This window comes from Melanostigma gelatinosum (genome assembly GCF_949748355.1).
Source record: "Melanostigma gelatinosum genome assembly, chromosome: 22".
Classification (NCBI taxonomy): Eukaryota; Metazoa; Chordata; class Actinopteri; order Perciformes; family Zoarcidae; genus Melanostigma; species Melanostigma gelatinosum.
Window position 1 is genome coordinate 15,284,716 of NC_136655.1, and position 14,581 is coordinate 15,299,296.

General features: G+C 40.1%; 1 protein-coding gene across 1 annotated transcript; it reads left to right on the forward strand.

The window, feature by feature from the left end:
* Nucleotides 1-1,057: 1,057 nt before the first annotated feature.
* il17ra1a (interleukin 17 receptor A1a) lies at nucleotides 1,058-14,067 on the forward strand. The gene is made up of 11 exons (XM_079294733.1): nucleotides 1,058-1,248; nucleotides 3,133-3,157; nucleotides 3,434-3,580; nucleotides 3,751-3,872; nucleotides 4,353-4,479; nucleotides 6,359-6,406; nucleotides 6,493-6,647; nucleotides 8,732-8,806; nucleotides 8,901-8,970; nucleotides 11,227-11,337; nucleotides 11,475-14,067. Exons 1-11 carry the CDS (start codon nucleotides 1,153-1,155, stop codon nucleotides 12,902-12,904), a joined length of 2,406 nt encoding a protein of 801 aa, XP_079150859.1. The 5' UTR covers nucleotides 1,058-1,152; the 3' UTR covers nucleotides 12,905-14,067.
* The last annotated feature ends 514 nt before the right edge of the window (nucleotides 14,068-14,581 follow it).

The window sequence follows — 14,581 nt, forward strand, 5'->3', positions numbered from 1 at the left end:
GCAGAGGTCCATCAGGACCAAGACCTCACGCCACACAAACAGCTTCTTCCCGGCCGCAGTCGGGCTCATTAACAGAGCCCGTGTCCCCCACTGACTCCGTCATCCCCAGGACAATTCCCTTCCCTCCCTACTACTCCCCTGCACATCACTTCACATCATAAATACACTTGTCACTTTACATTACACTTGTTTACAGTCCTGTTATCCGTTTGTTGTGCACTTTATTTTCTATTCTTTTAAATTCTATTGTAAATTTTAATATGTTTCTATTTCTTGCTTGATTGTTGTTTATTGTTCAATGTTATTGTCTAATGTTATGCACCACCTGCCATGACAAATTCCTTGTATGTATATATATGTATATATATGTATACATTGGAAATAAACGGTTCTGATTCTGATTTGACCTCCGCTCTACTTGGCAAACACTATGCCACAGACACATCTTTCTTCTGGATTTGCATCACGTGTTGAAAATGTTCTTATGGAATTAAAAATGATGTAAATATCCAAATAATCAGTTCAATATTTTATTTCATAACATAAGCTCTCAAATCAAAAAGGCACGACGTTACAAACATATTCGCAGAATTTGAGGTCTGTCTGTGATTTCCTTGCCGTTAATTAGGCTCTAAACTAGTGATTGCTGAAGTGGGGGGTCCTGGGCACTCAGTCCATGAAAGGTTTTCAGATTCCTTAATCCTTAATACTATTCCTCTGTCAATAGTTCAATTAATACTATTGAATTAAAAAAACATTTGTAATAGGCTGGTTCATAGATTATATCTCAATCTAAGACATCTATAACTCTTAGAATCATCAAGACACATGCTTAATATATTTCCAACACGTTTCTCTCGTGTTATTATTTCTTATACGACGATATAAGTTTAAAGGGGTGACATCATTATCAGAAGCAGCCAAACTCAACAGAATAGTGCTCTATATTCCCACGTCCCCTGAAGGCAGCAGAGGATAATTTACTGTAAACCCAGCAGGTACTTTCCGTAGAAAGCAGGAAGTTTTCAGTTATCGACACGAGCGGCAGTCACGCACTCTCATTTTGTTTCCGCTCAGGTGTAGTGGTTTGAAATTCTATTTTACATGTTTCTTTCATAGCAGGGACGTGGATTGAAGCTTTCTTCCTCCACTATGATTCTTCTTCGACTAGTTTTGGTGGTAATCTGTGTGTTGCTGTCGTCCGCGTTGCCGGTTTTATCATGGCCTCTTCTCAACTGCTCCCGACAGGTAACGTTCAGCTGGCACCGCCTGACACAGGAAACACACCGATTTGAGCTTTCAATCGTTCAAAAAGATATATGTCTACTTTTCAGTAGGAAACTCTACAAGGTTTTGCCAACAGAACAAATACTTACAGAACACTGCTGGTTGGGTATGGTTTGTCATATGGACAAAATGATGTGTTCTGATTAGCAATTTCTTGACATCTAACTTATATGTAACAACCTGAAAATGACATCTCAAAAAGTTCAACTGTCACCCTATTGAGTCATTTTGGATATAGTAAACATGTAAAACACATCAGTTTAAAAAAGCCACACACAAGACAGCTTCTTGACACACTTATTCAGATAACAGACTGTTTTTCATCATAATGTAGAGAGATATGACCAAGATATGACCAATGAGTTATACCAAGATAAAAAATATATCAGCTCAGTTTCTCGTGAAAGGAAGATACTTTCATGTTACAATAGTCATTAAAATATACTTGTCGTGCATAAAAGTTAATAAAAAAATTTCAGTAAAATTTTATTTGTATAGGCCAATATCACAAAATTGCCTCAGAGGGCTTTACAAGCTGTACATACGACATCCTCTGTCCATCCTCACATTGGAAAAGTAAAAAGGCCCCCAAAAACTCTTTAACAGGGAAAAAAAGAGAAAGCTGAGGGAGAGCAACAGAGGAGGGATCCCTCTATCAGGATGGACAGAAGTGTGATAGATGGCATGTGTACAGAAAGAACATAATAGATTTACAACATAGTTCTATCCATATGACAGAAATCATACATATCAAGAGCACTAAATAGCACTAAAAACAGCATAAATAACAATTGATTGATTGATTTCTAATAATAACAGCAGCGGTGGATAAAATACAATGATAAAAAAGCAGTAATATAGTAAATGTGACTAATAACAACAATAATAAAAAAATAGTAGCAGCAGTGGGTGTCAGGCATGAGGCAGCAGGCAAAACAACTGTCCAGGTGTTTCACCGGTTAAAACTTTTTTCCCACGTCTTTCACAGATGAAAAAAAAGAAATGAGAAAGAGTATCCTTGTAAAGCCATTTTTTCACCAGTTTTTAATTCGTAAAAGAGGAATAAACTATTTAGATCATAATTAGAAAATGGATCACCAGATTTGTTGTGCCTCGATACACACTGTAGTGACCATTTGTTGTATTATACATCCGAAAACAAACATAAATCAAAAGGCCAATGAGAAATCAAAGGGCCACTGTCGCACCATGGGTTTGTGGGTTTACACAGGCAAAATAATGTATTGTCCAGACAGGATTATGTATTTTTCATGATTAAACAAAACAAGTAAACAAACGAAAGAACAAGGGAACGCCTATCGCAGCCTCTTCTGCTCTGGTAAAAGACCAGAGGCCCACCCCGGTGCATGCAGTGTTATAAACCAATTCATGAACAAATGAGCAAACCAAAAAAAACAAGTATACTTCAACAACAAAAATAATTAAATGAAACGAATGACTGTCAAAAGATAAAGCTGTCTTAATTAGTTCGATTTTGTGATGTATCACAAAATCTAACCTCAACAAGCAAACATCGAGAATAATTTACCAATACTACTTATGAATAAAATAACTCGTACTAACATCATATAGAAAGCTCCTACACACACAGTATTGATGATTGGACCAAAGAAGGACCGGCCTTCTTTACTGCCCTCAGTTGTCGATGTTGATGTTGGATTTTGTTTCATGTTTATTTATGTTTTTTTCAAAGGTGTTTTTGTTGTTTTGTGAAGCTCTTTGTGTAATTGGTGAAAACTTGGCAAATTCGTAAATTTATATTTGTAAGATTGACAACACTACAATTCTCGTTAATCTCTTTTTTCTTGTTTTTTCCTGACACAGGGTTTGAGGTGTACAGTCACCACAAGTGAGTGAATTTTACTCTTCCTTATTCTTACTGTTGTCATTTCCTAGTTACTCTCATTTGTTGAGCACACAAAGTCACCTAACGTTCACACATTTCAGGTTTGGATTCTGAGCGGTTTAAATAACATTGTTCGACACATTTAGTCAGCAATATAATCATACTTTATCTTAAAGTTAAATGAGGAAATAAATTAAGAAATAAAGATGTCAACTATTGAAAATGCGATGTCCGGTTTCCCAGCTCTCTGACATGCAGCGTGTGTCTGTCTGTATGCAGATAACTGTATGGACAGTAAATGGCTGGATGTGAATCAGTACACTCCCAGCAGTCCAGAGGGGCTGCAGGTGAGCGTGAACACAAGGCAGGATGAGACAGGACACCTGCACCCTGTGCTGGTCGCTAACTGGAACATAAAGGATGATGGTGAGTCCATCTGCTGTCTCACGTATTACATTCAAATATGCAAGAAGTAGTGGTAGACAAGGAAAAAGTCCATTTAATAATTGTTAAATTTCAGATGATGACTTAGGTTTAGCTTCATTTGATGTGATGTAGTGAAGACAGGCAGTGACCTCTGCTATGTCTCTCCTCAGGCAGTATAAGTTACCTGAAAGCCACCGAGCTTCATGTTTTGGTAATGTCCACCAACCAGAACCTGTGTGTCCGATATTCCTTCAAAGACAAACTCTCAATGAGAAGTCCGACAGGGGAAAAGGTGGGTGGCTCACAACAACTCAGATATGTCGTAAAATGATAGTGCCATTATAAAGCTGTGACCCTTATAATATAATATTCTCTATTGGTATACAGAAAGGGAGCAAATATTTCATATTATGTTCGTATGATTTTAAGATCAGATGACTCAGAACTTCTGTGTTTTTTTCCTGATGTCCTGCTGGTATATGCACAGTTCATAACATCAGAACTGGACCTGATCTCAGCCACTGTTCTTTCATTGAACAATATTAGCTGCTTATGTCCTTGGCGACAATTACCATCAGGATTTTGCAAAGAGGTGGAGCTAATTCACATAACGAAACAGTTCATATGTTACTCTATAAGAAACCAATGATGGAAAGCTGAGATGTTTCTTAACCCTGCTGCATAGCTCCACGTAGAGCTTAGCGACACAGTTTGTATTTGGTCAAATCGGTCAACAAAGTTTCTACCGGACAATATTGTTTTGCTCTTTCAGTGGTCGTTCTCAGACAACACGCTCGTGGTGGACCCTGGTCAGACATACCGGGTCTCTGTCTTCAACATCCCCAAAACAGAGCTGAACCACAGCGGCTACGACGTCAGCATTGATGTCAATGTTCCTGGTGAGTTAAAACCAAAAGAGTTTATATGTTTGTCTGTTCATGCTTATGTATTATTTTATTAAATGTATTTACACATTTGTGTTAAGTCAAATTTATCTCACTCCAGTTTTCATATTTGTTAGTTTTCAACACGTGTTATTAATCTGTGTGTCTGTGAGCCAAAGTAAAATGGTTAATTGGAATATACAGGATTATGTATATGTATTATGTATTATACACAGTGTATATATTTACAGATCTGTGGTCTCATTTATAAAACTGAGCGTAGGATCCACACTAAATGTTTGCGTACGTTCAAAGGAGGAACGTACGTTTTTGGCAAAAGATATTCAGATTTATAAAACCTTCCTGCCAGTGAGACATTTCCTTTTACAAATCCCAAATCAACCTGTAAATGTGAGCAGCTGCTTCAGCTTCACATGCCGCCCACTACACACCCACATTCAACAATACATGGTCAAAGCAAAGCACCTTATGAATGTTGATGCACAGGAATGAGCTGCTGATCAGTGGCTCTTTACGGTGAATCATGGAGACGACCGAGAGGAAAAACACTCGTTCACTCCCAATTCTTCCATTTACACAGTCTTAATGCCAGATGTAATGTTTCTGTAGTGTAGTTATACACCAGACGAACAACAACTTGATGAACAGCAACAGGCTTTTATTCCGAGGCTCGTATACACACTGTTAACGCTTGCTAAATGTATATCTTGTGCCGCCCACCAAGTGGCGTAGTTTTACTGTGAACATCACACCAGAGTATCTACCTCTTACAACATAACACATCACGAGTCCCCGTAGTATTTCTGTGTTTACAGCAATCACACCGATAGCTTCCAAAATGATCGCGACAATCGGTGGCCTGGATATCGTTTAAAAAAAAAAGAGGAAGTTTGATAGGTAACACAATATATTTATTTATTTCCGTATGTTTTCTTATGGCATTATGATTAGGACTGATAATGAGGATACGGAGTGATCGTACGAGAGCTGTCACTGGCTTTATCTCCACACTTTGCCCATTTACACAATCGTAATATGCAGGTGATGAAGATGAAGGTGAGGTGACTGGAGAAGGTGTGTGACATCACCCTGGTGACTCCTCTGCTCCAGTGAGCTCTGATACTGCATCAAAGAACTGGTTACAGTTTGTCTGTGTTGTATCTGTCACTATGGAATAAACCCTGAATAACTAAAGTTCACTGCAGTGATGTTTACTCACAAACACTTCATGGAAACTCATATTGTACTTGGTGAAATCTGAACAGCGTTAGAGGATTATTGAAACGAATGACGCTCTGTTCTGCAGTTCTTTAGCGCAAGTTGCAAAATTAGATTTGAGGTTTGAGTTGGTTTATAGCTTTTATAATTCAAATGTGCTTACAGTTATCTACACTAGTACAAGCACAAATATGTTCAAAAATGTTCATGATAAAGAGAATATATAAGTGCAAAGTAACGTGTGATATGAAGTGGAATGAAATGTGAGCGCCATCATTATACCTCACATTACAATCTGGGTTCAATTCACCACCTCACCATGATGTTTGTATGCATGGGTCAGAGTTTCCGTACAGGTGATCACATTCTCCCGTCAAGTTAGTTTTTACAGATCACAGCGTTTGCGTGGGAAGTGGCGTACTCCTCTTTCAGGCCCTGTTTTGTGCGTACGCAACGGTTATAGATGAGACTCCTGATATCTGCAAACAAAAGATTACAGTGTGATTACTCATACAACTCTTTCCCAATTTGCTAAACTCAAAACAGCACCTAGTTTGTGAAAGAAAGCAAACTAGGTGCATCCAGTGTCGTTTTCACTTTGCAGAACTCTTAGTCCTCCTGACTTGAATTTGATGAAATTCTCTGGTTTACACAGATTGTCCAGATCCCAAAATGCAGATGACCAAGTTTTGCATAGAGAGAGGTGAGTCCCTGACATTCTACAGCCCAGAAAGAGTGGGTCATTTACAGAGACCACTTCTAACACGCTGCCTTGTTGCTGTACTGTAGGAAGTCTGTGGCAGCCTAACATCAGTCTGACTAAGATCACTGCAGTCCGTGGAAGATCCGCTCTGGCTGTCAGCTTCACTCCCGACACTCTCTGTGAGGAATACATTGTTATTGTTCGCTGCTCCACTACCCAACATGTAGTCCGCACGTACAAGGTGAGGTCACATTATGCTGGACATTTCTCTGTGTTTGAGTCGCAGTAGGCTACTCACAATCTTCTATGTGAGACTATACATATAGTCTCACATAGAAGATGAATGCATTTTCAGTGATTTGAGCCAGAAAATGTTCTGCATGTGCATATTACAACATCCTGTGTTTTGTATCTCAGCCTCTAGTTTTTAGCCTGGTTCTTTGTCTTCATGTCAGCACGGGAAACTGTGTCCTGCCTCTCTGTGCCGTATATATGTCCACTGATGGTAGAAAGGCTGCTCATTATTTTTGCAAAGCACTTGATTGTACTGTATTGTTATACAGAGACATGAGCTGCAGGTCATTAAGAGTGAGATGTCAGCAGCATCTCCCTCTGTCCTTCCTTAGGACTACTGTCTACCTAGTAGTGTACCTAGTATATTCATGTGGATTGAAACTTTCTTTTCAAATAACTAGATTATTATATAATACAGAATTAGGTTTTTGACCCACTGGGTAAACTTGCTGCTCTTCAAAGCACACACCAAGCTGTAGTTTGTGGTGCTCTTGAATTTGATTGTGTTGTACTGAGAGGTGTTTCTAATACAGACCAATCCAATTCTCAAGCGTTTTTCCTGAAACGACAATTCTTATTTCATGTTATGATCTTCATTTGTTTAACAGCTTTCATATAAGAAATGCAACACAAAAGATTTTACAATAAGGGGGGAAATATACAGATAGAATGAACATTTAAATCAGGAATAGAATGCCGTAATTAATGGAAAATTAGATGGAACATAAAACACTCTTTATAATAATGGTAAAAATAAGATAAACATAAGCTGAAGTAAAATACATGGAATGCATAACATAAGGTATGGTGCTCAAATGGGGGTACGCGTACCCCTGAGGGTACGTGAAGGCACTCCAGGATGTATGTGAGATTTCTTTTCAAAATATATTTAAAATTAGCATCCATTCAAAAATCCTTTAAAAATAGTTATTGAATAAATGGTCAATAAAATATAAGTGTAAGTTCAAAAACTGAATTTTATATTCAGTAGGCTATTCAATTTCATTGTCCTAAAAACCCAGAGTCTCCCCCATACCAGGATGGTTTGACCCCACCTGGCACACGCCACCTGTCATCACCTGTCAATCACTGCCGCCATGAAAACTCAAACAATGGAGTTGTGGTTGAAGCATAGCAGCAATGCTGCTGAAAACACCGAGGGACAAGTGCCAAAGTAGGCGAAACTAGAGCCGGCAGTATTCAGAAAGATAATGTTTGAATGGGATTTACGTCCACGAGTTGCAACCGACCCAAGGCTTTGTGTTTTTTCTGTGGGGAGAGATTAGCCAACAGTAGCATGAAGTCAGCACGTCTTCAGCGGCATCTCAAGACAAAACATGCAAGTCATGTTGGTAACCCGAGTTTTTTAAACTCTCTGAATTCAAGTCATCTCAAGACACGATGCGGAAAGCCTCCACGGCATCAGCCAAGGGCCTGGAGGCCTCTTATGCGATGTCTTTGCTCATCGCTAAAACCATTCACTGTCGCCGAAGACCTGCTCCTTCCAGCCGCTGTTATGCTGGCTGAGAACATGTTGGACTCAAATGCAGCGGAGAAGTTAAACACTGCGCCTTGTTGCTTTTGTGAGATACATCGATACCGACGACATTTATGAGCACATTCTGTAAAACGTTGGAGGGGAAAACAACAGGGGAGGCCATTTTTTATGTTGTCAGCACCTTCTGGTAAAACGGCATGAGCTGGTGATCCTGCAGCATCGATGACGGGCAGCGCGGGAGGACTTATAGCGCGCATTAAAAAAGAAACCCCGACGTGAAGTGGACTCATTGTGTCATACACAGGGAAGCATTGAACATGAGCCCTGTGTTACATGACGTTTTGATCAAACTACCGGTAAACTGACATCATTTTTTCTTAAACAGAAAGGTTTTCACGTTCAGATGCTCCAAAATGATAGTAAAACATTTAAATTGATAATTGTGCTCTTATAGTGTCTTCTTCCTGTGCAGTGCTCTAAAATGTTGTTCCTCAATTATAACATTCTGTGCATGATTAAACTCTCTTCTCCAGGCCAATCAGAAGACCCTGAATGTAACGTTCAGCCTGGATAAATGGCCACGATTTTGCTGCCAGTTTGATGCTGAGGTAAAATATTTTGCTGAGTGATGTTAGTGTACGACTATTTTAGTTTTTCGAGATGGTAATAATCAATTATCAATTACTTCATTCTTCGCTTCAGATCAAACCTCTTTTCCCACAATGTGGCCAGGACTGTGCCCGTCGAAAGAGAACTCTGGATTTTTGTCCTGGTATGTTGGCTCCTAGCCATGATTTTGAGATTCATTCATATCTTTAAGCACCTGGCTTTTTTCTGGCCACTTCCATAAAGCCCAGCTCTGTGCCAGATACTGTTGAGCTTTGTTGAGTGTTTTGTTGAGTTCTGTCAGGGTTATCTTTGGTCTCTTTGTTGCCTCTCTGATTAACATCCTCCTTGCTTGCCGTGAATTGTTGTCCTCTCTTGGCAGATGGGTTGTGGTGCCCATAATAATGGATTTAATGGTGCTCAGATCATGTGACAGATCATGTAACACTTAGCTTGCACATAAATGGACTTTTTTAAACTAGTTGTGTGACTTCTGAAGGTAATTGGTGGCACCAGATGTTATTGACAGGCTTCATAGCAAAGAGGGTGAATCAACACTGTTTTGGATCCTCTGTTTCTCACTCCTTGTAGATAGATATTAAAACTCTTTCTTGTTTCTCCTTTAAAAAAAAAAACTTCCTGAGAATCTAATCACGACCCTTACTGGTAGAAAGAGAAATGATGGATCTTTACCTTCACTGAGAAGAGGAAATCTGCTCTGCGTTTCAATACGGCCTTTAGCCAATACCAATTTTATTTTTTTTAACTTCTTTATCCAAGTTTTGTTTTTCATATCACCTCACCAATTTTGACTGATTTTGTGTAGGTCCATTACATACAATCCAAATATAAAAAGATGATTGTAAAACATTTTAATTGATAATTGTGCTCTTATAGTGTCTTCTTCCTGTGCAGTGATTTTGCATTAACACCTGATATCAAGCAGGTTTTAATGCAACGCCATGTGGGGTGAACATACTGCAAGGCACAGTCAGTCTTTATTGATCCCAGTGAGGAAATTGTTTTTTTCAGCAACAAGGAAAACAGGAAAAAATAAGTACAGATTAATACAAATCTAACAAATTAGAAGCTGGTAGCCACACCTGTTTAACAGCATTTGGCCATGTGAGTGAAAATAGTGTGAGTACTGCAAACCTGTACTGCAAACTGCTCTCGACATTTCTCAAATTCCTACTTCCTCGCCATTCTGTGCTCACTGCTGAACCGCACCGATCTGTGAACTTGGCAATAAGGTCTTGAGTAACAGCCAGGAAAGATGAGCGCCGATAGACAGACTCTCCCTACATCAAGACACCATGTTTTTATATTAAGCTTGTACAGCTGCATGACGTAAGCTGAATAGCTTACGTCATGCAATGCATTTACCTGTTAAAATGGAATGTTTAGTTTTCTGTAGATTTCTAATACCAATACCAATTCCTACGCTAGTATTAAGCCCAATGGCATGTGATCCATCAGTCACTTTTAAGGGCACAATGGCTCCTTTCCTAAAATAATTCCTTACTTTTTCTCTGCTCTTCCTTGTTACCTTGAATGTGAGATGACACATCACGAGTGAGAGGAATGAGGAAACAATTAAGGGAAAAGGCCCTGTTCCTACCAGCCATTTTCACACGTAAAAACACAGGTGTGAGTGATGAAGTCAATTATGGTCTCATTCTATTTTTTGGGCCACGGTCCTTCTGAAATTAATGTTGATTAATTACCCTGCAATGTCATGTGAAAATGGCTGCTGTGAAAAGGCCCTTTTGGATCAACCAAACAAGTTAGCACCAAACACACAGCATAACTGAGGATGATGGGAAAGTCATTCGTTTTGCAAGTATTTGGTCACAAACAAAAGTATTGGTTTCATCAATTTTTTACCAGTTAAAGGTTTTTGGGGAGAGCTTTTCCATGTCAAAGGTGATAGTTTGTGATTTGTGCTGTATAAATAAAAGTTTTCTGACTATTGTACAAATTGAAATATTTTACCTGATGATAACACGAGATGAAAATGAGGCAATCCCCCACGTCAGTACCTCATCATGTGGGAACCAACTCGATTAAGAGAATTATGTTAATTCATCCGTTTAGTAAAAAAATGTACTTGCTTGTGGCGCTGAAGAAAAAGTCCGGGGATCAACAAAGTAATTAAAGGTTTTTTGGGGGGAGTTCTTCCTGTTCCGATGTTAGGGTCCCGGGACAGAGGATGTTGCATGTGTACAGAGTGTAAAGCCCTCTGAGGTAAATTTGTGATTTGTGATTTTGGGCTAAACAAAAATTTCTTGAATTGAATTCAAGCAACCAATCCAGTAGCCTGACTGACTGACTGACTTTGCCAGGAGCTTTACCATTAGCATGACTAAAACAACACCCTATGGGAAATGCTAATGAGTGAACTGTGTTCTGATTTCCACAGCAAAGCCAACAGATACCCCTGATGTCCCCGTGTACACATTTGTCGTCCTGGGAGTGGTATTTATGTGTGTTGTGATGGCAGTTGTTATGTACGTCCTATGCCGGAAGCAAGGTTAGTCGCAATACATATTCAGTTTTATAGTTATAGCAAATAGTTGTTTATCAATGATCTGAATGTTTGCATATAGCACCTTCAAAATGACTCTTAATTTGCTTATGGCATTCATCTGTGCTCTCATGCACTTTCAGGAAAACCTGGTGTTACTGCAGCACCTGTGGTAGGTGAAATACCGTGGGAGCAGCAACTTAAACAGCCTCCCAAAGTGCTGGTCATCTACTCTCAGGACCACCGCCTTTACAGGGACGTAGTGCTAAAGCTCTGCGCCTTTCTTCAGGCCAAGTGTGGCACCAATGTGCTTGTGGACCTGTTAGACTCCACCTCAGTCAGCATGGTTGGGCGCCTTCGCTGGCTTGAGTGGCAACGACAACAGCTCAAAAATCCCTCCGACAAAATCCTGGTGCTGTGCTCGCAAGGCGTCCAGGCAAAGTGGAGGGCCATGTGCGGTCAAGGCCGGGTGACTCTGAGGGAAGACGTTCTCTCCCCTACTGATGACATGCTCACTCCCTTTCTCAACCTCTTCCTACCAGACATGCACCAGGCCGGCATGCTGGGCAAGTACATGGTGGCTTACTTTGACGACATCAGCAGGGAACAAGACGTGCCATCAGTTTTTGATATCACAGTCAAATACAAGCTGATGAAGCATTTCGAAGAGTTGTACTTCCGCATCCTAGACATTGAGAAGTATCAGCCAGGTCAGGTCAACCACATCAAGGGCATTGGTGGGGATGAATATTTCGACTGTCCATCAGGTAGAGCCCTGAAGAATGCCATCGAAGCCTTCCAGGCCTACCAGTTGGATAATCCTGACTGGTTCGAGAAGGAGTGTGTGAACGATGAGGAGGAGGTCATGACTGAGGCTAACCGACTCTTAGACCAACTACAGATCCCTCCAGTACTAGAGTGTGTTCCTCTAATCAGACATGGACTTCCTGTCTACATCCATGAGGTAGAAATCAATGAAAATGACAGTCTTCTCGTGCTTACGCCTGAACTCAACCCAGAGCGCGAACAGTCATCAGTGGCAAAACTTACACCAGTAGTCAACCCTAAGCACAAATATCAGTATCTGTCAAACCTGGATGAGGTGTTGACAGATGATGTGCATCCTCACTGCCCCAGGCCAGAATCTGTCTACATGGTTGAGCCTGTTTTAAATAACCTGCGACCACCAAGACAGAACTGGCTATTCCTCCAGGCAGAACCCTGCAGTCAAATTCCCACAGAGGATGAGGAAGAGCTACCGAAAGGCCAACTCTCTGCTCGTTCGGAGAAGAGAAGCTCTGCCCCACAGGACTCCCTGAATTTAAAACCTCAAGAATTATCTTGTACCAGCATGCAGAGGGAATACTTCCATCAATCCGAAACCTGCCACTCTCAGCCTGCGGAGATGGAGGAGGACGAGGTTCTAGGGCCCAATGGAAAGGGTCCAAGCAGTGGATCTGATCAAGGGTACATCTCCAAAATGTCCTCCCAGCATGAATGCCCTGTCAAAGAGGATCCGCTGGTGGCTCTGAGAAGACTGCAGGAGAAGCTGTTTCAGAAGAATCTTGGATAACCTCCACTGACTTTAACCTGTGTCACCTGTGTGATCATAATGAGTGTAGGAGGGTGTAAGAGCCCAAAACAAAGGTGTTTCTGTGGCCAGTAAAAGGGTGAGGCTCCAATATTCGTTGATGATTTTGTGGATATAATATAAATTTTGTATTGTTGTTGTTATTTGATCAAAACAAATGAAGACAAATCAACATGATCATGCCTTCATAAAACAAAAATGCAATGACTTTACATGAATATTGTTCATGTCAGTTTTAAAATCAATTTTTTGATTGGGCGTTGCATCCGGTAGATATGTACAGGAAAATGATGTTGGACTTCTTAAATGGAGGAAGAAATGATGGAGACATTTGCATCAGCACCTATTGAGCATTAGAGGAACTGCAGCTGAACTCAGACAGGAGGTTGCAAAGCACCAACTGCACAGATCCTCTGGGGCCCGAAAGCTCCATGTTCACAAATTGGCAGTAACTTGAAACACATTCTGAACTGATTAGAGACATGCATTCTCACACGCTCTTGTAGGGGGGCCCTGATAAAATCTCGTGGACGTCTAGTTTTAAAGGCGGATTTAAGGCAGATTTAATCTAACAAACAAACTCTCAAAATGTACACAAACCCTGTATCTTCAACAGGATTTACAAGCCCTAGGCGGGGCAGTTCTACTTCTTTGTCCTGTCATGTTGGACTGAGGACAGACTGGACGCTACAGTGACTCACTACCGCCTCTCTAGGTACAAGTGGTATTGCGGGACAGGACGTGCCGGGGCTAGGTGGTTAGCACGCTCATTTCAGTAGATATCTCTTCAAAACAGTACATGATCATTGAAGCCTTTTACTTCCTGCATTCTGCAAATGTGAGTTCATTTGTTGAATGTTTTAAACTGAAAACATCTGAATTCTTACTGTTTTGATTTTGTTTCTGTCGTTAAACTGCATTGAAGGAAATATGTGATGTGTGTGCTGTCTTCAACAATTGTCCTGTTATCCATGGGAGAAAGGTCAAATATCCTGGAATATTGTAAATAATATTTTTATCAGTGTGTTTGTGTGGGTTACACTTTCTTGATAATGAAGTTCTTTAATGCCTTTTACAACACTTATCTTTGGGTCAGGGTCAGTGATTTTCCTCTGTTATAAATAAATCCCACAAAAATATTAAATATAAATCACTTTGTACAGTAGTTTCCTCAGATTTATTTCAGGTCTTAACCACATAATTGGTTTTTACATCTACAGTACATAGATTATATCAGTACGACTTTACAGCACAGGTGAAATCCAATCTGTAAACAACAGTTCTTTCCCTATAAACAAGTTTGAAGAAAAAGAAAGCCTGTATAATGAAAGACAAGAGAGTGTTCAGAGTGCACACATTGTGTTTTTCATTGCACATAGGCTAAACATTTGAATCTGTGTTGCATGATTGGCTCATTTTGAATATTCATGTCCATGAAAGCCTTTGGTAGTTTCAGTGTCACTGTGCTTGTTCATGCAGGTTAAAGGCCTACTACACTTCAGTTTAAAGTTCAATGTCAAGAAATGCCCCTGCTGTTTAGTGTGGTAAGCTTCTTGTGCAAATCCAAATAAACATTGTTAGAGAGCCTTTTCAACAGCGTAGGTACCTCCTATATGTATCTTACATATGCAACGATTTAGCAGATTACTGGCACATGGA